Source organism: Gopherus flavomarginatus, chromosome 2 (genome assembly GCF_025201925.1).
Source record: "Gopherus flavomarginatus isolate rGopFla2 chromosome 2, rGopFla2.mat.asm, whole genome shotgun sequence".
Lineage (NCBI taxonomy): Eukaryota > Metazoa > Chordata > Testudines > Testudinidae > Gopherus > Gopherus flavomarginatus.
In genome coordinates, this window is record NC_066618.1 from 238,928,612 (window position 1) to 238,954,212 (window position 25,601).

The window sequence follows — 25,601 nt, forward strand, 5'->3', positions numbered from 1 at the left end:
CCTAGTTTGATTCTAATATCTAATTTTCAGTTGTGAAATTAAATTACATGTATTGTATTAAAGCCCTCAACATAACATACACAAAATACATCTTAGTTTTAACAGGGGGCCTTCCACATCCCCAACTCTCAAAACTATACCCACTATGAAAAGTCATCTCCCCCTAAACTGTGATAGCAGATATCACAAACTAATCAGGGTCAGCCAGTCACTAACTTGGAAGGAAAACCTCCAAAGAAAACCATATTCAAGGTTTTCAAAAAAGTATCTAATGCTAAGTTCCAGAGGCAATGTTTAGACATTTAATTAAGTACCGTAATATTCAAAAGTACTGAGCACCCAGCAGTTTCTTTTCAAGACAATGGAAGCTGCTGAGTGCTCAATACTTTTGAAAATCAGGCCACTAATGGCTTGTCTACACAAACAGTTAGCTTGCAGCAAGCTAGCTCAAGTGTAAACATACCCTGCTTAGTCTGCTGTACATTAAGTGCATCTGTGCATTCTGCTGCCATGCACTAAAACTTCCATGTAGCACTTTGATCTACTCAATTTCAAAGAGGGATAGATCAAAGAGCATTATGGAACATTTAGTGTACAGCAGCAGAGTCCACACAGACACACAGTATGCAGTAGACTAGAGTGGTGTACTTTTACACTCCACTTGTCACAAACTAAGGTGCATATATAGATAGGTCCTTAAGTGATATGGCAAATGAGCAACTGAGTGGGTGGCACCCCACCCTCTCCTAGCACTGAATTCAATGTCACAAAATGACAGTGAAAAGTGTTGTGCTGAAGTTTTATTGCTGTCCCTTCAGTTTTTCCCAATCATTTCAATTTTTTTCTAGCTCTCAAAATTATTTTTCTATTAAACACTAATATGAACCACTCTGTTTTATTATGAATGAATCCATGAAGAGCATTTTACTTTGAATCAGTCTCAAAATTTAACATACATTGACAGTAAATATTTGCTTCTGCCTTTCTCCTCCTTCAGACACTAACCATGAAGACCACAGCCTTGCACAGAGGTCATTGCATATGTAGCAGATTTAGCAGTCTTATCACCCAATAGATGCTTAGATGCTTTATTCACTCAAACTAGGAAGTTATTTCATTTTAACCTTTCAGCATATCACTGATAACAGAAAGGTCTCTTGAAAAATCAAAAGGAAATTCTCCTAGCCATGATAAGTCTATGGAAATTTGTGGCTATGAAAGAGCCAAAGATACTCAACACGCAAATATCAGACCCACCCAAAAGAGAAAAAGCAAGGACATCTGCTTATGGGGCCATCTTTCTTACCACTCCAATTTTCTTCTACAGACACTGATACAGTTCAACTTTTTTTTATTATGGATAATAGATACTACATATGGAAAATTACATAAAAGTGTGACTAGAACTTCAGATTTCAAAGGTGAAAACATTACAGAGGCAAGCCATGAATGCTACCTTAGCCGTAGTAGAGTGAGGCTGAAGACACGGCAACTGATACACACATGCCGAGGGAGCCAGAAGGAAAACAGATTCAGAGCAGAGGACCTTCACGCTACCATAAAAGGAAGGTCAACAGGTTCCAATTACTGAAAAATTAATTATTTGCCGAGACAGGAAATCACCACACTCTAAGTGGTCAGTTACAGAGAGCAGTAAACTTAAAACTGCTCTCCAGACAACAGTAGAGCAAACTCAAGTCAGATTGAAATGCTGCAACAGTCTAAAAGAGAAATCTGAACTCAAAGAAGGAAGTTGGGAGATACAGAGCATGAATGGGAAACAAGTGACCTTTGTAACAAAATGAGCAGGTCTAACCCTGAGAGCAGTGTCTGCACCAGTGGATGCCTATGTATGAGAAATATCTATTAGATAGCTCACATTTAATCCATTCATCAGTGTGCCGTTCACTACTTTACATTATTGACAGATTATTGTCAGGGCAGCATAGATGCTCTCCTCCAGCATCGCTGTCAATGGCGCTCCTTTGATGACTATTGAAGTGATGAGAAAAGCTCTTTGGCAACCCATTTTATGCAAAATACATGCAGAGTTTACAACAACAACATTGGGAAGAAAACACTGGACTTCCTGAATGCACAAGTCAACAACATAATCACAAAGCTGGCACAGTGAAATATATCACTGACTCTAACGCTCCTACTTGATCTCTCCCTGATGGACACTCCAGTTGTTTAACATAACCTTTCCCAAAGCTACAACCTTGCAGATACTTTGATTTATAGTTTACCTCTCCAGGAACACCTGGTAGTTGAAGCACATAACACACAGACTTTGCAAAGGGGATTATAAAATTACTCTTTGCTTTAGACCAGAGGTTCCCAAATCCCCCCCTTGGAGATTCATGTCCCATGTATGCCCCTCTCTTTTTAAGGGGTTGAGGGGAGAGGTTCCTTGTATCCATGGGGGCCAAGGGGAAGGGGTGCCCTGTATCCACAGGGACTGGGTACTCATCATACAGCAGTTCAGGAAACCTTCCACTACCTACAGTAGTTGGGCAGCTGCCAGGATCCAGCTCCCTGCCCATCTCACTCCTCTCTCATGCAGGAGAAGCAAATGGGGCCACACTGAAGGGCCAGAGCGTTAAAAGGGAAGCAGAAGGATGCACCCGGTGAGTATTGGCACCCCTTCAGGACAGAGCCCCTCCTGACCATGTCCCTTCAGCGCCACTACATCTGCTTCCCCTGCGCAGACTCTGTTTGTCAGGGGAAGGAGACAGGGCTCTGAGCCACAAGGTTACACTGAGGAGGGAGCTATATCAGCGGGGGTAGGAACATCCTGAGGTACAGCCCTCCACTCCCTGCTCACAGACTTCCCACCAGCCTCCCCTTAGAGGAAGATAACTGCCAGCTGGTGACACTGTGAGGGAGCAAGGCAGGCAGAGATTGTTCCCAGCAGCTAAGACTGTCCATTGAGATCACCCACACAGACCTCTTGTGACCCCCGCCCTTCACTGTGACTCTGTCTTTGGACCCTCTGAGAACCTTGTTGGGGAACCTCTGCTTTTGACAGCACATGAAAAATAAAGATCCAGACAAAACAACGAAACACCTACATGCCCTTCCCTGTCTCAATTTCCTCACCCCTCTGGGAATGTTCTTCAGGCTTATGCCGAGTTCTCTGGGATGTCCAAGACCCTCCCATCTTCTCCTCCTGCACACCCTTCTTTATGGCTTCTGGTCTCTTCTCCTTCTCTCTCTGAAATGGCTAGTGAGAATCCTCCTTTCAGAAAGCTGATGTCCCCTCAGTCATGTGGCACACTGATCAACCTCATCAGCTGCTTAAAGTCCCCCACCTACAGCAATTCCTCCATCCAACTAGAGCTCTGTTGATGGACTGTGACTTAGATTCCATCCAGTCATCTGTAGACAAGTCTTCATGTCATAATCATGACTCCATATGCAGTGAGAGAGAAAAAGGATAACAGACATGTACTATCAGTATGCTAAGAATAGAAAGGAACACCTTATGAAACAGGGCTGGTGTGGGAGATGAAGAAAGCACTAAAATAAAAACTGAAATTGTGTTTCCAAACAAATACTAGGCTTTGACTCCTCAAGGACATGCACATTTTCTTGCTGTCATTACTAAAATCATTTGAAACCACATTTGGTCAGCAATTACCTTTATTATTTGTAGCTGAACCCCTTCGTCTGTTTGAGGACCTTGAAAACAGCCACATATTGTCTCAATAATTCTATCGATTAATTTTTTGCCTGGAGCTGTACTGTCTGGAGCATTTCCAGTCAAGTGCCCATATGCTATAAGTTTCTGAAGGAAAAAAGAAAGGGACATGCTAAATAAATCCAACCTTGCAATCAAATATGTAGATTCACATTTATGACACAAATGAAGTCAGGATAATTAGAACTGTGCAGTGTATCCCAAATCACAGTACATTTCAAGCATTTGTAAAAAATCCTTCAAAAGCATTCATGTTCTTATCCAACAACTGCAACATCACTCAGTATGAAGTTTATCAATTTAGCTTAACTAAAACACTACAATTTACAGTCTGTAAACATTTACTCAAAATAAAAACTGTCAACAATTTTAACTGGATTCCAAGACTGACTCAAAAATTATACAGCTATTCACATTACATTTTTACCTGTTATATCTGTACTATGCAATGTCATAATACACTTAACAGAAAGCAAGTTTACAGGATGACTTTCAAGGCTGGCAAACAAAATTGGAACCACTAGGTGTGTTTTGGTTTGTAAGTATTCACTCATCTTTGCATGTGTGCTTCAAATCTTGCGAAAAGGAAAGAGTATTCTAAAATAACAGAATTCTGTTCTGAGCATTCCAGCCATGAGACTACTTGTACTTGTACTCTGAGCATTCCAGCCATGAGACTACTCAATAACCTCCCTACTCACAATTGCAAGAGTAGACAGGCAGCAAAGTGAGACTGTATGCCAGGTATGCATGTGCCTATGAATACTAATATATGCACTGGGTTCATTGTTTTCAGGTCACCTAGGGGAAGACAGACAGAATTTTTGGTAGACATCTGAAGCGTTTTTTCAGAAAAACATTACAGGACCAGGATGGAAAGATTAATCTACTTCACATGGGGAACACATGTCATGGGCTCAAACTAGAGTGTTTGTGAACTTCAAACTTTGACTATTTTACTGCAATTATGAAGAATATAAAAAGTTCTACAGTAATATACCTGTTCTGGTAAGAGATGTTTAGCCTTTCAGAGAGTTGTTTTCTATACATGCACATTAATACAAAAGATTGAGGTTTGGGACAAGTTACATTATATATAAATTAGCATACAATTAATTAGTTGTATCTAGCTATATATTAAAAAACTTTTATATTAACTACATTTTCTTCCTTTGCTCTTCAAAACTAGTCTACAGTTGTCTGAAAAAATCATATACATTTTGGTTAGCATGTCCCATACAGTAGCTGAAAAAGATATTCTTCCTTAGTTACATTTACCCATCCCCTTCCCTCCAAACCAAACAAGACTTCTTTTCAGACAGTTAATAAAGCCCAATTGTATACAGACCTGTAAACAATCTAGAGATGTATTAACAATCCTGGGGCACTTAGACTGGCATGCCAATTCGAATGGTAAGAAGTACTTGTCGGCTTCAATAAAACTTGTCTTTGATTTCACTGGTGGAAGAGTGCTTGAACCAGGCTTTGCTTCTCCATGAGGGGGACTAAACAGAATAGTCTGATCATTAGAATGTAACAAGTATCTACACTTAAGAAAGCCTTCCATCACAATACTAGTTTTTCCCTCATTTTTTTCCACTTGTTCTTAACCTCAAGAAGGGAAATGATGTATTGAAAACTGATTTTTATTAACTGAAACTATCAGAAAAAATGCAAGAGGATGGTAACTTGCAATAAGTAAACATTCTCAGTATGAATATAAACTTTGGTTCTACCTGAACGATTCCTTTTCTTAGATCAGACAGGTCCCATTGATTCCAACAGTGGATCTTCAGTTGCTCTTGCTGATTTGGAGGCAGGCAAACTTGTTTTCTCTGAATGCAGGTGTAACCCACACACCAATCCACACACCTCCTGGCTGTGGTGTTTGGTCACCTCTAGTAGCACTGAGACCACTTAGAGATTCGTGAGTCTGCTATACGGCCTTGGCTAAGGGCCATATGGCTTTTAGCTCATGCAGTTAGCTCCAGAAGTCCCAGGTTCAATCCTGCCCGCTGACGACCAGGGTCTGTCGGTGTTACACAGGCTTAGCCTCTCCCACTGAAAAGTCTGCACAACAGAACTTTCAGAGCTGTGAAATACTCCTTAGAATTATCTAGATCACAACTTGCTACTACACAGTAAATCGTAACTCAGACAACATTGCTTACTGCAAAGCATGGAGACTAATGACTAGATCATCATCCTATAAGATCCCTCATATCCTTCTGATAATGTAAGCATTTGAAAGGTGAGCCAAATCTGTAGATTTTCTTGATCTAACAAAATATGCTGATGAGAACAAAAATAATTATATTCTCTTCCTCAGGCAGGTCCACAGACTATAAGAGTGGGATTCTTACAGTAGTATCCACTTGAAGGACCTTTGAACTGATTACAATAATTATATACAATTTTATAAAAACTGCAATTTTTGAACTATTATTTCATGTAGCACGTTCTTTTGAAAGAGATGTCCACTAATATTTATATCTAATATTTAGTGAAAAAGTGGAACATTAAGACCAGTCAGTTCTGCTGCATATCTCTTCATAAAGAGTAAGAAATGTTTATGCCAGTTTTGGTTTTTGATAGAGGTGTTTTCACTTGAAACTTCTAGAAGACAGAGGTCTTGTTGTCTCTGACTCCTGGATGGCACAGGACAAGTAAGGAGGATTTTCTAAACCTTTTGGTGCGTGCATATATCTCTGACAAATTGGGCTACATCTTCTCCTTAAGGTGATTTGTGAGAGGCAAAAATGAAGTGATCATAACTTCCCAAGTTCTGTGAAGACTATTCATTTTTGTGGACGAAAGCTGAATTTGTCCTCACAACTATCTTAGCCCGTAGAAAAGTTCAGAACTACAACAAAACAGATACATTTCTTGAAATGGTTCAAACTGATATTTAGGATGCACTTCCAAAACTAAATTAAGGTACCAGAGCAGGGCAGTACACATTTGTTGTGGAGTTGTTCAAGCAGCTGCCTTAAGGAATTCCTTAATATTCAGGTGAAAATAAATTCTCTTTTTACTTAATGTTTCCAGGATAGAGAACAGAGCCAATACTTTGGTATCTTATTTTAAAACACAGGAGGGGCTCCAGTTATACAAGTTTACTTCTGAAGTCCATGGACTAATCGGTATAAGGAAAGATCAATATCTGTATTTTCACCAGTTTAAGAAGTGAACTGCATTAGTGGATATCTTTCTTGAACAAATCATGGTTGACACCACCCCAAGTTTCCCTTAGTTCTTAGTCTCTACCATTCCAAAAAAAAAAAAAAAAAAAGGGCGAGGGGGAGGTAGATTCAATCTTTTTCAATTCTGCATTTGGATTTTTATAATATCTGCAAGAGATGCAGTTTTCCCTGATATTGTTTTCTTAGAGGCTACCTCCTTGGAGATTCTTCCACATTCCAAGCTCATTTGAAATTCCCATGCAAGCCGTTTCCTCTTAAGAGGAAGATAGTCAGATCTTCTTTGTCCACCTCTGGTAGGGCTCTGAGGGAGGTACACACTATTCATGCTGTAGGATATTAGCACACTCTGTGGTTCTAGCCTAGGAGATCCCAAGGATTCACTATCATGCCAAGTTCTGAAAAATTAAATGGATTGTAGCTTATGGGTAGGAGGGGAGAGGGAGGGGAGTACCAGGAAACCCTGTATAGTGGGAGTTCGATATGTAAGCCACATGGATGGGGTCTCAAAGAAACATTAAGGACCTGCCCCAGCATAGCCTGATGAAAGGAGGTCACTGCTGTTGCTTGAAGCTTAGGAAGCCCCTTAAAAAGGAGCTGCATAACCATAATGTTCCACTTGTCTCTGAACACAGAATCTTCAGATAGGCTCAACTACTGCTGATGCTTGGAAAGAGCGGGCAGATCTCCTGCAAGGTGGAGCTGTTTACTCAAATGAACATCTGAGTCAGACCTAGAAGTCAGAAGGGTTTCACAGACCCAGGAGACCACCTCTGCTCAGTTCAGAGTTAGCTTCATGAGCAGACAAAGCTGTCTGAAGCAACAAGAAAGCCTTGCTCCTGCTTTGGAGTCCACCATGAGGGTTGTGGTTACACACAAAAAAACAGCTGAGGCAGACCTGGCAACCAGTTTAAAAAAAGGCCTAGGAAACTTGTTGTGCACAATGTAGCTTGTCCTCGCTTGTGCAATTGATCCTGGGTAGCGTTTGGTACTCGTCCTCCATTTGTAGCAGGGTGGATAAAAACAATGTTTTTTTAAAAAACTTTATTTAAACTGGATTTTTATTTTTCTATTTAAATGTTTTTCAATAAACCTGTTCAAAATTAAACCTGAATGTAATAGAAAGTGTTTTAAGGCCTAAACTTACTACAATCTCTTTAAATCAGTGCCGTAACAAGAGCGAAGCGAGTGAAGCACTTGCCTCGGGCGAGCAAAGTGGAGGGGCGCAGCTCTACCGCGATCGGCGGCGCTTCGGCAACAGCTCTACCACCGCCGCTTCTTCGGCGGCAATTCAGCGGTGAGTCCCTGAGTCCCTCTTGGAGGGAAGGACCTGCCGCCTAATTGCCACTGCCGCTCCATTCGTTCTTAGGCAGCAATTCAGGGGCGGGTCCTTCTCTCCGAGAGGGACTCAGGGACCTGCCACCAAATTGCCGCCGAAGAGCCTGGAGCCAGCCCTTCCCTTGGGCACAACAATTTCTTGTTACAGCTCTGCTTTAAATATTTAAATAAAAAATAAATATGACAACTCCATGAGCCTCTATCAAAAGCTTTGAGTTAAAGGTTGCTCTTTTATATAAAGAAAGAATCGGGGGGAAACCATCTAATTTTTTAGGTCAAACTTCATAAATAATGGTACAATAGGTTATATGCTGTATTAAGGGTTCGATTCTATGGGAGACCCATGGGCTGTGCTACTGAATGCAAAGGACTGGCAAATTCATCATAGATGTTGGAACCCAGCCTCTGACTCCAGGAGACACCACTGTTCATCTCATCAGGATCATCCACTGAACCCACCTGGGTATCTCATAGTCCTATTTTATAGCTTCTTCCTGCTTGAGTTCTGACTGGCTCCTTTCTAAAATTATGAATATTATGACTCTGCCAAGCATGGAAACTTGCTTTCTAGCTCATGGAATAACACTGACCTACCAGCCTTTACTTCTGGATGGTTTTGGGCACGTGAAATAATGGCCTTGCTGTCTCCTTGCATGTATCCAGAGAGAGATATAAACAGAAATCCATTAGTTTCTCAACAGTCTCCCTCTTGGTCGCTAAACAAATAAAATATTGCAGTGCAGTCTAACGGGGTTTTCAACGGATTGTTGTTTGGTCTTTTGTTTTTCTGGGGGTAGAGGTGCGGCAGGGAATTGTGTAACAAGGAAGAAGGATCAGAATGTGCAACCAGAAAGGAGCAACATTGGTGTCAAAGCAGGACACTGTGGGAAGAAGGGACAACAACATTTTCCAGAGTGAAGCCTCTAGTGTTGATTTCAACACCCAGAAACTGGGGAAAAAATGCCATAGCTTCAAATCGTAAAGAAGACCCTATTTGGGAATATTTCAAGAAATTCCTGTACCTCTGAGGTACAGGAACTCCTGCTAAATGTAAACAGTGCAACAAAGATACAAGGCCTGGTAGTCAGAATGAAACAACATTATGAAAAATGTTCCTCAGAAATCAATGACTTAAGATGATGACGTGGACACGTTTGAACAATCTGCATCAAATAGTTAGTAAACAATGCTGCAAAAATAAGTAATGGACTGCTTACTATGCTAGCAAATTATATAAGTAGTCAACACCGGACTAAAGAGAAATACAGAAAATATGCTGAATATAGGAAATCTATTTCCATAGCCTTGAAAAAACTGCAGAAAGATTGCTGCAATATTGCTGATGCTGTTGAAATTCATAAAGAACTTCCAGAGACACTGAAGAAAGAAATACCCAACAACAAAGTTAAATTGCAGGCAGTAAAGAAGTGGATGGATCAAACGCTTACTCCACCTCATTTTCTTGCCAATATTCTCAACCTAAAGTGCCAGGGTTGATCCTTAATGGATGAAGAAGATGCTTCTACTATGACTTAGGCATCTAATAATCACCTATCAGAGATGTTAAACATAATAAATTTCACGGCTGGAGGTGAACCATTCAAGCAGTACGTTTGCCGACGATGTTTTAAAGAGAGAGTCACACCACTGAAGTCACTAGCTAAGCACCTGGAACCAGAGTTTGTTGAAGTATTAATCCAGAGTTTTGCAGCAGTAGCCTCTTAGAATATTTTCTTCATTTGGACTGATTCATTCAAGGTTGAGAAATCGATTGGGAGGTGAAAAGGGAGGAAAACATCTCTCTCTTCCAGTCTATGAATAAAAACAAGGAGGAAGAGGATATCTACTAGTTTTAAAAGTTTGAAGGACAGCCTAAGTAACTTAGAAGACTGTTGTCTGATTTTAAAGAGAGTTAGATGAGTATGAACTTAAGCTCCAATCACTTTCACTCAGGCATATTTGAAAATTTTCCCAGACTGACTTGAAATAATAAGTTTAATTCACGGACTACAATTAATCCTTCTGTTCCTTTAATAAATCATGTGAAAGCGAGAAGAGAAGTTTATATGTCCAAAACATTAAAGGTTTTGCTTAATAAGACTAAATCTTATTTACAGTTGAGTGTTTAATTAAATTCCAGTTAATTTCCTAAAGCAGCTTGCCACAAATCATGAGCAAAAAGTTAAGTATCTAGTAAATAAGCAATGTAATTCACCATTTTTTAATATACTAAAAAATGTATAATTAAGAAACTGAAAATACTAACCTAATTGATTAAATACATGTATAGTTGTAGTATACCCTCCTAGATAGCAAAAAGATGTACTAAATCTACCGTAAAGGCTGTACTTAGCTGTAAATCAACATGGTTTCAGTGGTTACAATCAATGAGAATTCACCTTTCTTTAGAAAATAACTGAAGTACAAATGGAAAAGTTGATTAAAATCGATAACTTCAACTGAGGCTTTCCACTTGGTGATTTAAATCATAGTTTACATTGTGGCTTTAAATCAATCCACCCTGACTAGTACCAATTTTAAATAAGGAGCATGACAAGCATTTCTTTCCCCTGAGTTCCCTGACTAGATTGGGGTCTGCCCCAACAGCAGATCGGAGCCATACAACACCTCAAAGAAACTTTTTCAAAAGGTTAATCAGAATGTGGAGTTAATTATTAACTACTTAGATATCCAATGTGAGATAAGAAAAGGAGTTTAAAATGAATTTTGGAAAAAAATAAGGAGATTCTCTGTCCTAATGCTCTGCAAAGGTAGGCCTTCTACCTTCTCTGCAGCCAAAGACAACTGATAGCTCTTTGGTAGGAGGGGTACATCCTACATCCATAGCTAACAAGTCTATGTGCCTCCAAAGCAACAAAGGAAACTGAAGATCCACTATTAGAATCTTTAGACATGCCTGAAAAACATATAAACAAAATAAAAGTCGATTTACAAAATGTTTCATCATAGGTAAGGATTATATGTACACTACACACAAAAAAACTATATACACTCACAAAACAACTGTGTTAAAAATATTAAGGCTACAAAGCCTAACATTCAAAACTAAAAAATGTCAGAATTGAGGTTGCACATGCAATCTGGATGAGGCCCCTTTGTGCATATGCATTGTGATATAGTCTTTAATTACATGATCACATACTATTTTTCCACAGGATTCCTGCCTCATTCAATGCACAAGATGGATCATGCTCACTGTATAAAAAGCTATTCAATATTTTGTTCTATCGTCATTGTTCAATGTGTGGTTGCGTATCTTCGTTACTGAACACTATTCAAATGTGCTATGAGAAGAGAATTATTCATTTCCTCATGGCCTTTTCTATGGTGCTCATCTGAGTGCTTCAAAACATTAAATTTTATTTTCACATTTCTGTGAGGTGTGGGAAAGGACTCAGACAGAGAGATATTAAGGTAAGAAGTGTCTACACATTTTAGATGCCCAATCTGAGGAGCCTAGGGTCTAATTTTTCAGTGTACAAAGCAATATGCGATACTAGATATCTTCCAAAGCACAGATCCCCTTGCCTTCAGTTGCAGCTATGATTATTCAACATTGCTACAAATCAGACCCTGCGGTCTCAAGATCGACATCCAGAAAATGAGGAACGCACAATTACTGGCTTATGAAAAGTTTGGTTTAAGTAACTTGCCTAGCATCACATGGGAACTCTGTGGCAAAGACCGGGATAGGATCCAAATCCCCTGGGTAGCATTCAACTGCTTTAACTATGAGAGCATTCTCTCATCCCCTGCCTCATTCACAAAATACCACCCAATTTCTGCAGGAAATGAGGCAGGAATCCTACAGACAATAGCCTCCTTCACTACTCAGCTCTGATTTATCCCTAGAGCACAGCTCATCTTGTGCACTGAATGAGGCAGGCGTCCTATGTATCATGTAATTAAAGACTATCATAACAAATGCCCAGTTTGCCAGGGTGTTCGCAGATTTGCTGACAGCAGAGAAACACACACTCTAGAAGCTTGGATTCTATTCCAACTTCTGGGGGGGGTGGGGAGTGTTCTCTAATGGTCACAAATCTATCTGCCTCTATACATCCTGCATGTGTCCCATTCAGCCTGTCCTAGATCTGTCTCCCTACCCCTGACTCCTCAAACCAGTGCCAGTTTCTTCCCTTAGCCTACCTAGTCTCTACATCATAGTCTCCTTGCTCAGTCAGTACTAACCTCCAACTCTGGGCTCCCCATCTCAGTCTTCCTGGAGCTCCTCGCCCAGCCAATCCCAGTCTCTTCCTTCCTTGGTTGCTCATCTAATCTCAATATCTGATCCCAGGTCCCATCCCAGTTAACTGCCCACAACAGCCAATCCAAGTCTACCTCCTACATGGTCCCTACCCCAATCTATTCCATCCTCTCCCCACAACCCTCCAAATCTTTGTGCTCACTCTCAGTTAAACGACAGCTGCAACAGACGGGAGCAGCAGTTGCAGGCAAGCTCCTGACTATTATTCATCTCACAAAAGATGTTCAGCACCTTTCAGGATGAGTCACCATATGGATAATATTATATGCTTAAATTCATAATAAATACTATACAAGTGTCTATATGAATATTCTTCCTAAATTCACAAGACAAATTATTTTTGCTTAGTAAGAGGAAGAGAATTACTACATACCTTTGTTTTTCTGTTTCAGCTTTTATTTCCTCTGAAAAAGGAAACAGCGAATTAGAATTCTTATAATAAAAGCATCGTTATGGAAATACTAATATACACTGTTACTCCTAATTTTATTTGTTAACAGGTGGAAAGTCAAACTTCTATTTGGACTAATACCAAGTTGTTTTTTGTCGTTGTTGTTTTTAAACCAAATTTCAGTTTAAAACAGCAAGCATCATCATGAGCAGTTCAAGTGTTTCTATAACTCATTTCTGATGTAACTTGCAACTAATTATTAATTCAGTATCAAAACAAAGATGAGCTAGATCTCTATTTTCCGAGTTATTTAATATTTAAAGTGGTGCCCAGTAGCCCTAAACAAAATCAGGGCCACTTTGTGTTAGGCACCGTTTCAATACATAGCCTTTGTCCCAAACAGTTTAGACAAAGATATAAAAGGCGAGGGAGAAGACTGCAATCAAAACAAGTATAATTCTTTGAGGACAAACAACTCTAACATTAGGCTGTTTTATCAATCTATGCATTATATCCTGTCTTTGCAAACTTCGCAAGTCTGTTTTATGAATTAACAGGAAAACTACATTCATAACTTCTATCAGTTTTACCTATAAAAACTCTCTCACTTGTGCTCTTAAGAAACCATTCATATATGCCTGGATGTTACAGACAATTTTTCCTTTATGAATATACAGCTGGCTGCAAACAGCTGCTCACATTGAAGCAATGACCTCGGACAAAAACATACTCCAGTAGCATTTCCACTTCAGACATATTATTAATTTTTTTAATTATTGCAACCTAGAAATAATGGATTTCTTATGAGACTTCAACCCCTTCTCCATCCTTCATATATTCAGGTCAATGACATACAAAAAATGCTTAATTTTACCCAGTATTTTAAATGTCTAGACTCTAGACATTGTGACAACACATTAAACAATTGTGTAGCTAATTTTAAGAAATTTATGTATCTTCAGATACCAGATTACTTACTACTCACAACAAAGCAAACTATAACATCTTTCATAGGAAATACATGTTGTTTACTAGGCATTAAGGAATCTGATTTCCACAGAATTTGCTCTGATTACAGTAGGGAAAGACTGACAGTCAAATAATAAAATTATATAGGATTAATATATAAAATCTCATTAATATTCATCACAGAAAAAGAGAGTGATACTGATGTATCATCAGAGCAAAGTTTCTGGTTCTAATCATAAGCATCGACCAAACATGCACAGAGTATTTGGGGAAAAAACTCAAAACAAAAAACCCTTTCATTCAGTCATGACATTTTTCTTCACTTAGAAATGATAGAAAAATAAGATTGCATTACAAGTTACCTTTGAACATGATCATTAACCAAGAAATCATGTAGTATTTTAGCCTCACATGCACTGAATCATTTGAATTAAGCAGCCACCCCCTTTCTCCATAAACGAAATTTATTATTCAGAAGTTGAGTTTCTCAATTCTGGACACACTAAATATGTACAGTTCAAAGCAAAATTTAAAATGATCACTTCTTTACAAACAGAATCTAATGCCCTGAAACTGCCCAAAGTACAACAAACTGAAGTTGTTATCTTTATAGTTGAACAGTTCTGAGTATGTACAAATTGTATGAACTTCTAGTTTTTTCCTTTTTAATTTCAAAACAGAAATTCTAACTAGCTACAAGACAGAGCTAGAGGTTTGACCTTTTCAGTAATAGAAAGATGTGTACTTCTTTCGAAGTGAACATTAAGATTTATTGACCAGAGGTTAATTATTGACCAAGGTAAACTAGAGGTTGATAAGCACCTAAAAAGACAATATATATTAGCATTCACTGAAATACAAATTGAAGTCAATCACAGAATATCAAGGTTGGAAGAAACCTCAGGAAGTCATCTAGTCCAACCCCTGCTCAAAGCAGGACCAATCCTCAACTAAATCATCCCAGCCAGGGCTTTGTCAAGCTTGACCTTAAAAACCTCTAAGGAAGGAGATGCCACCATGACCCTAGGTAACCCATTCCAGTGCTTCACCACCCTCCTAGTGAAAAAGTTTTTCCTAATATCCAACCTAAACCTCCCCCACTGCAACTTGAGACCATGACTCCTTGTTCTGTCATCTGCTACCACTAAGAACAGTCTAGATCCATCCTCTTTGGAACCCCCTTTCAGGTAGTTAAAAGCAGCTATCAAATCCCCCCTCATTCTTCTCTTCTGCTGACTAAACAATCCCAGTCCCCTCAGCCTCTCCTTATATATCACTTGCTCCAGGCCCCTAATCATTTTTATTACCCTCCACTGAACTCTTTCCAAATTTTGCCACATCCTTCTTGTAGTGTGGGGCCCAAAACTAGACACAGTACTCCAGATGAAGCCTCACCAATGTCGAATAGAGGGGAATGATCACATCCCTCAATCTGCTGGCAATGCCCATACTTATACAGCCCAAAATGCCGTTAGCCTTCTTGGCAGCAAGGGCACACTGTCGACTCATATCCAGCTTCTCGTCCACTGTAACCCCTAGGTACATTTCTGCAGAACTGCTGCCTAGCTAGTCTGTAACAATGCATGGGATTCTTCTGTTCTAAGTGTAGGACTCTGCACTTCTCTTTGTTGACCCTCATCAGATTTCTTTTGGCCCAACCTTCTCATTGGTCTAGGTCCCTCTGTATCCTATCCCTACCCTCCAGCATATCTACCATTCCTCCCAGTTTAGTGTCATCTGCAAACCTGCTGAGGGGCAGTCCATGCCATTCTCCAGATCATTAATGAAGATATTCATAGATTCATAGACTTCAGGGTCAGAAGGGACCAATATGATCATCTAGTCTGACCTCCTGCACAAAGCAGGCCACAGAACCCTACCCATCCACTTCTATAACAAACACCTAACCTATGTCCGAGTTATTGGAGTCTTCAAATTGTGGTTTGAAGACCTCAAGCTGCAGAGAATCCATCAGCAAGTGACCCATGCCCCACGCTGCAGAGGAAGGAGAAAAACCTCCAGGGCCTCTGCCAATCTGCCTCGGAGGAAAATTCCTGCCCGACCCCAAATATGGCCATCAGCTAAACCCTGAGCATGTGGGCAAGATTCACCAGCCAGCACTCAAGAAAGAATTCTCTGCAGCAACTCAGATCCCATCCCATCCAACATTCCATTACCAATCACTGGGGCACTCTGCTTGATACTGGCTGCCAATTAGACATGGAGCCATTGATTACTACCCATTGAGCCCAACGATCTAGCCAGCTTTCTATCCACCTTATAGTCCATTCATCCAGCCCATACTACTTTAACTTGCCGGCAAGAATAGTGTGGGAGACCGTATCAAAAGCTTTGCTAAAGTCAAGGAATAACACATCCACTGCTTTCCCCTCATCCACACACCCAGTTATCTCCTCATAGAAGGTAATTAGGTTAGTCAGGCATGACTTGCCCTTGGTGAATCCATGCTGACTGTTCCTGATCACTTTCCTCTCCTCTAAGTGCTTCAGAATTGATTCCTTGAGGACCTGCTCCATGATTTTTTCAGGGACTGAGGTGAGGCTGACTGGCCTGCAGTTCCCCAGATCCTTCTCCTTCCCTTTTTTAAAGATGGGCATGACATGTGCCTTTTTCCAGTCATTTGGAACCTCCCCCATTCGCCATGAGTTTTCAGAGACAATGGTCAATGGCTCCACAATCACATCCGCCAACTCCTTTAGCACCCTTGGATGCAGCGTATCTGGCCCCACGGACTTGTGCTTGTTCTGCTTTTCTAAATAGTCCTAACCCACTTCTTTCTCCACAGAGGGCTGGTCACCTCCTCCCCATGCTGTGCTGCCCAGTGCAGTAGTCTGGGAGCTGACCTTGTTCGGAATAACTGGGTATCTCCATTATGCCTATGGATTTCACGGCATTTTTCACTCTTAAATTAACAGTCTAAAAGGAGAATAATTAAACAGCCCAGGAAAAAAAATATTCAGGTCAGCCAAACAGGGAAATAGTATCTGCAGATTCTTATCGATTAGGAAATTAGTATTTCTCATTAAACTCACTTATAGCAAAGCCATTTCATAACTCAGTGTTCCCTCTCTTTTAAACAAACATTAAATTCTCTTATAAAAACTATTTTAAGTCAAGAGAATCCTTCTCAAGCTAGATAAAATTTTGTTTTCCCAAGGAGTCTATTTAATTTTGTAATAAAGATACAATCACAATAACATTAAGCTACTCTTTGTAATTTTTATGATAAAATTAAACTGAGTTGTATATGTTTAGGGAACAGAGGGAAGCCTGCCAAATGTTGAGGAAAACTTAAGGTAATGCTTCGAATAAACAGTGAATGCCAGTTTGAAATCTAATAGCATTACTTCTGGAGTGGTTGGCATTCCTTCTCTTCTCCCAATTGTAAAGCATAACCGGGTGGCTAGTTTCATTAGTGAAAATTCCACCAGAAACCAATTTAACTCTTCAAGTCTCAGGATTTGAAAACAAATGTATGGAATACATACTGGCAAAGGTCTAAACCTACTAGCCAGAGACCAAAAAAATAAAAGAGATATGGGAGCAGGCTTAGTGGTAACACCAAGGAAGATGCACTAATTATTGGAAAAGGGATATTTCTACCAGGGCGCTTTGCCTAAAGTCAGCTCCATCTTCATATCAGTCTGGACCTACAAGATGTCTGATTATTTGAAAGCTTTTTCTTCTGCTGGTGGAAGGAGAAACAGCTCTTTTTTCCTCAGTCATCTTTGGAACTTTCCATTACTTTACTTCCACCCCCTTTTCTGGGTCTTCCTCTCTATGAATAAATAATTCTAGAGCATTCCTTTCTGCTACTGATAACTTCACCAAGAAGCTGAAAACTAATATACCCGTTAGTTAGACCTCCATCTGCTGGGTTTCCAACTGCAGCAGAGAAAACAACCAGTCTTGTCAGATACTCTAATTTTTAATACGAAGTGAAACTAACCTATTAGGACAGGGGAACTCAAAAAAGCCAAACAGTTTTGTCTAGGTGGGCATCTGAGTAACAATGGGAAGAAGTGTGGCTGTTATCCTGTGCAGTGAAATGACAGGACAGGGAGAGGTGGCATCCTGTTCAACTTGGCAGAGACAGAGACAAGATATAATAGTTTATAAAGGCCTTTAAAAAGTTCTCTCTCTCTTCACAATTAATGTGTTCGGTTTCTAAATCTATATTTGTTTTTATGGTTATGTCTAAATCATGAAAAGAAGTTCTGCTGGTGAAGTTGTGCTAACTAACCATACTGTCATTTTATTGGTTTCAGAATTACAATCCAGAATTTTAAAACCAATTTTATAAATTACAGTTCAATAGCCAGCATGAGGCATCTCAGTTTTGGACCAGCTCTACAAAAAACTCAATTTACAGAAAACAAGCTACATTATTTGTGCAGTTTTGCCACTTTGAATTTTAAAAAATCTAATAGCAATTTATGTTAATGCTTTATTTATCCTCCAGAAGTTCAATTCAGAAAGCCAACAAGCATATTGTACAGCAATACATCAACTATAATGAACAGTTTGTCATAATCAGTGATATTTAACTCCTCTGATATTTTCATTAAAACATGCTTATGTCCAAACAGGGACACCATTTTCTATACTGCAGGAAATCAAGATATGCTATGAGCAGTGATATCGCTCAGTAAGCTGAATCTCTCCTCCCTTCCTGCTACGGAACAGAGAAGTCAGAGTCTTCAACCAATATCCAAACAAAGGTACCAAAAAGTCCTCCAAAGTGAAGTGACTCAAACCAACAGACTACGAAGACGGGTGTATGGTAGAGAGGCATTGTGTCAAACATCTAAAGAATTTATCACTGAATACACTCTGCCTCTAGACCCCTCCCATTAAAACGGGGGACTGTTAACTTCTTGTGCCACAGTATCCTGAGAAAATGGGAAGAAAAAGTAAGTTGTGTAATGGAACTCAACAGGAACTTTCATAAACTCAGCAGCCTTTACTCTATAGTATTTAGGCACAGTGGGTCAAACATACTTCGTCGGTTATACATGAGTAAATACCCACCACACTTCCCAGTCAGTTATTCTCCCACAACCTAAACGTACTTTGGATAGCTGAAAATGGCCTGAAGCCACACATAAAAGGCAAATTATGAACCCTCACTTTACACAGTACAACTTGATCCAGATAAGTGCAGTTAGTTTCACCTCTGCATCTAGTTTCACATATGGAAGGGCTGCAGAAAGAAAGTGACATAGCCAGCTATTTTTTCTATCGAGACTGCCCATGCATCAAGCACTTACGCTGGGCTTCTGCTTTAGTAGATACAAAAATACACAATCTGCATTAGACAAAAAATAGGAAGAAACTTGTCAATAAAAGTACACAGGCAAAGAAAAAAAAAAGAGGTAGGAGAAAACAAAAACACTCAACCAACCAACCAACAAAAAAAAAAAAACAGAAAAGAAAACTGGAGGAAGAGACCAAAAGGAAAGGGGCTGCAGGGGGACCCAAAAACAAAAGAAAAAAAACAGGAGAGAGACAATGTAAGAGGAGATGACAAAAAGTGTTGATTGTGGAAACTGGTCTATGTACTTGAAACAGCTTTCTAATCATGGTAAGTCAGTCTCTCTTCCATTCCTTCCTTAAAAAACACACATGAATATCTCCACTTTATGTTCCAACGCTCACAGCCATTCTGTTTGTTCTTTCCATTATGTAGCCTCTGTGCTGTTAGACTATGAGACCTTTGGGGAAGAAATTCTTCTTTAGCAAACTTCTCCAACTGCACAGCACTATGTAAATAGATAAAAAGGACACAGGCAGACGGGGAAAGAAACAAAAAGCATTACAGTGAGGAAGGGAAAGAACAAATGGTGATAGTCTCACTATGCAGGCTGGTCCACACTACGGGGGGGAAATCGATCTTAGATACGCAACTTCAGCTACGTGAATAACGTAGCTGAAGTCGAATATCTAAGATCGGATTACTCACCTGTCCACACCGCGCGGGATCGATGTTCGCGGCTCTCCCTGTCGATTCCAGAACTCCGTTGGGGTTGATGGAGTTCCGGAATCGATATAAGCACGCTCGGGGATCGATATATCGCGTCTAGATTAGACGCAATATATCGATCCCCGAGCAATCGATTTTAACCCGCGGATACGGCGGGTAGTCTGTACGTAGCCTGTATTGCCTCACATTTTATTCCTCAGTAGCAAAGAAGTGAGCTGTCAGAACTGTGTGTTTTTGTATTGCTGTAGATAACTTGTAATAACTTTTCTCCTCTATTTAACCTAAAATAGATCTTGTAGATAGAAAGAAAATTACAGTAAAATTTTAACACCATATAGCCTGTAGGTCTTTCCCTACGCTATTTGTCTTCTGACATTTATTGACACTTTCCTAAAATCTTCAGAGGAACTAGAAAAGTTACTATTTCATGGCTATGATTCTACTCTCAAACCATGATGGTAGATGAATCAGAATGGTGACGATGAGATACAGGACAGCCATGCTAAGGTACAAGCTAATGAAATAAAGCCTTCCCCATGAATCTGAGAGATTTCCACAGTAAGGAAAAACACAGGTTGATAACAGTGAAGGGCCAGATCACCCCTTCTCATGAGGGAAAGCACACACACACACACACACACCCCCCCCAAGGACTGGAAAATTCTGCTAAATTACCCCCAACATAATAATAGATTTGGAAGTGGAAGGGAAGGAGAGAAAACACTGTGGGGGACTGGACAGGGATTCAGCTTCTAGAAGCCACAGATGTGCTGGAGGCCTGTGGTATCAGAACAGAGGCCAGAACTTCTGCATCAACTCTAGGATTCCCTGCCAGTACTGTTCAAGTGAAGCTACTGAATTATTTTGGGAAAAACTCTCAGGAGGTCATATTACATAGAGGAGTTCTGCAAAAAAGCCAGTATATCCTCAGGTGGTATTAACTGAGCTGCACACTCTGCTGGGATGGGGATGATGGCAGAGAGGCAGAAACATACATCCCACTCCCCATGAACCCCACAATACCCACACATAAATCCTCCCCCGCATAGATGGCTCTCAGGCTATATCTACAGTTGGAGCTGGGAACGTTACTTTCAGCTCACGCTGGATTTCCTGTCTTCGTTAAAACAAAAGATAGCGAATACTACAGTTAATATCACAATAAAAAGTCACATACGCTAAACAGAACAAAAATGTGCATATATATCTACTATATAGATATTAATGACTGAACAAGTCAATATGAAAATACATTTTTACTGGTAATGATACAGAAGAATTTATACTATAACATGGAAAATAATAGTTTAGTAAGTTTATCATCACATAGTATGATACTGGAAAAATGATAATTTTGGCAAGCATTGCATTTATGACATTTCCTTCTAAAAATGTACATGCTTCATTTCTTCCCCATTAAATTTCAGCAGTTTATAGATGTGTCTCACTGTAGCCATGGTATTCTAGAACAGAAAGCTCCTACTTAGTTCACACTTTCCTTTTCAACCAAGTCCTTCATCTGGCAAGGAGTTGCACACAGGTTGCAAGGTCTCTGCATAATGTTAACCAGATAACTTAATATCTAGGCAAAGAAGGAATGAAAGTGAGAAGTAACAGTTCAAAAAATGCAACCTTCCTAAATATACAGAAGGGAGAACTGGACAAAGCACCTAGAGAATCTAATATGCAAACAAGTGAGCTACAACCCAAGATAAGAGAAGAGAGTCTGAAAGGACAAAGCAATTCTGAGTCCGTTCTTTTGAGTCACTTCAAGTGAATGAGTTTCCAGGCAATATGCAATGAAGAAGCATTTTATACAATATTAATAATGAAATAGTGTACATTCTGAAGTGTATACTTTAAAGCAATTGCTTGATTTAGTTAGCTTCTCTATATTTTCTCTGGTTAGTCTCTCCAATATCTGACACTGCCAATATTGCTCAAGTTGGTATGCAGCAACTGTGAGAAGGAGAAATCTTTCAAAAGTCACCACAGGATTTTCAACATGGGGGGCAATTTCTATGTTGTTCTTTTCATGGTTACGTATACTTGAGCCCTCTTGACTTAGCAGTCTCTGTAAATCCCTCTGATTTCAAAGCTCTAAACACTAGGTGCTAAGCACTGTACTGCAGCTATTATTGCTGCATTTGTTTAAGAACCCTTTGAAATTCACATAGGTCATCAGCATTAATCAAGTCAAAAAACCTTGAATTTTTCATTATGTATTTAGAGAAACTTAAATTATGCTGTTAAACATTTCTACTGTGGTAGTTTTTAAATGGGCCCCAACCTGATTGAGTCCTTTGTGCTAGGCACTGTACAAATATGTTACAGTCTCTGCCCTCCACAACTAACAATCTAAACAGATTATGCTAAACAGATTTTTAGTTTCTTTAGAATGGAAGTGAAAAGGTATCTAAATGGATACCAAAATTGCCCATTTTATCTCATCACTCTTTGCTGGTACTAAAGCTTGGCACTAGCAGAGAAGGATGCCAATATCAAAAGCCTCTCTCCCTGACTAAACAGCAGCAACAGAAGACATGTTAATGCTTTGAAGGGGATTCAGAGACTTCCAGAAGGAACTAAAATAATCATACAAGATTAGGGTTGGAAGAGACCTCAGAATGTTATCTAGTCCAATCCCCTGCTCAAAGCAAGACCAACACCAGCTAAATCATCCCATCCCACGCTTTGTCAAGCCAGGCTTTAAAAACCTCTAAGGATGGAAATTCTACCACCTCTCTAGGTAACCATTCCAGTGCTTTACCATCCTCCCAGTGAAATAGTGTCTCATAATATCCAACCTAGACCTCCCCCACTGCAAGCTGAGACCATTGCTTCTTGTTCTGTCATCTGCCACTACTAAGAATAGCCGAGCTCCATCCTCTTTGGAACCCCCCTTCAGGTAGTTGAAGGCTGCTATCAATCCCACCTCAATCTTCTCTTCTGCAGACTAAATAACCCCAGTTCCCTCAGCCTGTCCTCATAACTCATTTGCCTCAGTCCCCTAATCATTTTCATTGCCTTCCACTGGACTCTCTCCAATTTGTCCACATCCCTTCTGCAGTGGGGGGACCAAAATTGGACACACTACTCCAGGTGTGGCCTCATCAGTGTAGAATAGAGGGGAATAATCACTTCCCTTCATCTGCTGGCAATGCTCCTACTAACGCAGCCCAATATGTCACTGGCCTTCTTGGCAACGAGAGCACACTGTAGACTCGTGTCCAGCTTCTCATCCACTGTAATCTGCAGGTCCTTTTCTACAGAACTGCTGCTTAGCCAGCCGGTCCCCAGCCTGTAGTGGTGCATGGAATTCTTCCTTCCTAAGTGGAGGACTCTGCACTTGTCCTTGTTGAACCTCATCAGATTTCTTTTGGCCCAATTCTTCAATTTGTCCAGGTCACTCTGGACCCTATTCCTACCCTCCAGCGTATCTACCTCTTGCCCCAGCTTATTATCATCTGCGAACTTGCTGAGGGTGCAACTCATCCCATCATCCAGATCATTAATAAAGATGTTGAACAAAACCAGCCTCAGGACTGACCTTTGGGGCACTCCGTTGATACCGGCTGCCAACTAGACATTGAGCCATTGATCACTATCTGTTGACCCCAACAATCTAGCCAGTTTTCTGTCCTCCATACAGTCCATTCATCCAATTCATACTTTTTTAACTTGCTGGCAAGAATAGTGTGGGAGACTGTATCAAAAGCTTTGCTAAAATCAAGATATATCACATCCACCAGTTTCCACATATCCACAGAGCCATCATAGAAGGCAATTAGGTTAGTCAGGCATGAATCCATGTTGATTGTATTTAAGTAGCCCAAACAAAAGAGAAGCAAGGGAAATCTGAGCCAAAAGCAGTGCCTGCATTTAAACTGCAATTGTGGTAATCCAAAGATTCACCATTCCCAGTGTACAGTTCTTTAAGATAATCAAGACACAGAGGACATACATATCACTGCAGAGATAGCCCATGCTCTAACCTAGGTGTTGCCCGAACCTCCCTGCCTTCCACACAGAAAAACCTCTCATCCAGGAATGAGGGTGCTTTAAGCCTAGGACTCAGCCCAGGCTAGCAACCTGCTTACTTCACAGTGAGAAGGCAGGCTAATCAAGCCCAGGTGCCGACGTCCTCCAATCCCTTCCCACAATTCCATGTGGGCCATATTTTTGTTCCACTGGACAAAAAAAAAAATTTTTTTTTAATTTTTTTTAATTTTTTATATATATATATATATATATATATATATATATATATATATATATATATATATATATATATGGCTTCATTGCTTTTCAGAGATATCAATTCTAGCCCAGATAAGGTGCTCTCACCGACAGTCAGAGGCATCATGTCTGAGCAGTAAGAAGTTTCAGGGCAAAAAGAAAAGAAAACAGATATGAGCTGCTATAGAGATACACAGGAACTCTGCCAATAGATCAGACTGCTCCTTTAGCAGGACAAGAAGAGCCAGGCTGCTGCTGAGAGGATGTTGGAAAGAGAGGAGAAAATGGTAAGGGACTACAATGCCCACAACCATGCCCCAAAATAGGAAGAGCGACAGTTAGAGCTGGAAGAGGAACAGCAACATAAGGAGCTGATGGACTGACAACTCGGCCTCTTGGCCACAAGAAAATGCAAGCCCCTGCACTGCTCCCAACCCAGCCTGCTCCAGGGGCCTCTCCTCCATTGGCCCACATCCTGCATACAGGATGGGGAATTAACCAGTCAATACAGTTCATGGATGGTCAAGTACATGGGCAGATGTACTCACTGCACTCCACCTCCATGCATCACAGGGGGAAGAACAAGTTCAACATATTCATACATTATCTAGAAAAAGAGATGAACAGTGAGGTGGTAAAATTTGTAGATGATACAAAAGATACTCAAGATAGTTAAGTCCAAAGCAGACTATGAAGGAGTTAAAAAGCAGACGAAATTCAATGTTGATAAATGCAATGTAATGCATATTGGAAAACATAACCCCAACTATACATACAAAATTATGGGGTCTAAATTAGCTGTTACCTCTCAAAAAAAGATCTTGAAGTTACTGTGGATAGTTCTCTGAAAACATTCATTCAATGTGCAGTGGCAGTCAAAAAAACTAACAGAATGTTAGGAACCATTAGGAAAGGGATAGACAAAAAGACCCTAAGTATCATAATACCACTATATAAATCCATGGTATGCCCACACCTTGAATGCTGCAAGCAGTTCTGGTCACCCCATCTCAAAAGAAATATATTAGAAATAGAAAAGGTAAAGAGGTGGGCAACAAAAATGATTAACATTTTCATTCATGACCTTGGTAGAAAATAGGAGCATGCTAATAAAATCTGCAGATTACACAAAGTTGGGAGGTATTGCAAATATGGAGGAAGACCAAAAAAGCATACACGAAGATCTGGACAACCTTGAAAACTGCTGAAATAGAAATGTGATTAAATTTAATAGTGAAAAGTGCAAGGTAACACTTAGGGACTAACAACAAAGAATTTTGTCTATAAGCTGGGGATGTATCAGTTGGAAGCAACAGAAGCGGAGAAAGACCTAAGTGTATTGGTTGATCATAAGATGACTATGAGCCACTAATGCAGAAGTGGGCAAACTATGGCCCACGGGCCACATCTGGCCGACGGGACCCTCCTGCCTGGCCCCTGAGCTCCTGGCCCAGGAGGCTAGCCCCTGC

General features: G+C 40.1%; 1 protein-coding gene across 5 annotated transcripts in view; it reads right to left on the reverse strand.

Annotated features, from left to right (window-relative positions):
• ARFGEF1 (ADP ribosylation factor guanine nucleotide exchange factor 1) overlaps window positions 1-25,601 on the reverse strand; it is a 185,738-nt gene that overhangs the window by 108,941 nt on the left and 51,196 nt on the right. For 2 of the 5 annotated variants that reach the window (XM_050940493.1, XM_050940497.1), the window contains exons 2-4: window positions 12,903-12,933; window positions 5,052-5,208; window positions 3,644-3,790 (exon numbers count right to left, since the gene is read on the reverse strand). The exons of 1 other annotated variant lie outside the window; for it this stretch is intronic. In XM_050940493.1, the coding sequence (XP_050796450.1) occupies window positions 3,644-3,790; window positions 5,052-5,208; window positions 12,903-12,933 (335 nt within the window). Of the gene's footprint in view, window positions 1-3,074; window positions 3,332-3,643; window positions 3,791-5,051; window positions 5,209-12,902; window positions 12,934-25,601 lie in introns of those variants that run through there. 2 more of the 5 variants (XM_050940494.1, XM_050940495.1) reach the window with 2 other exon arrangements.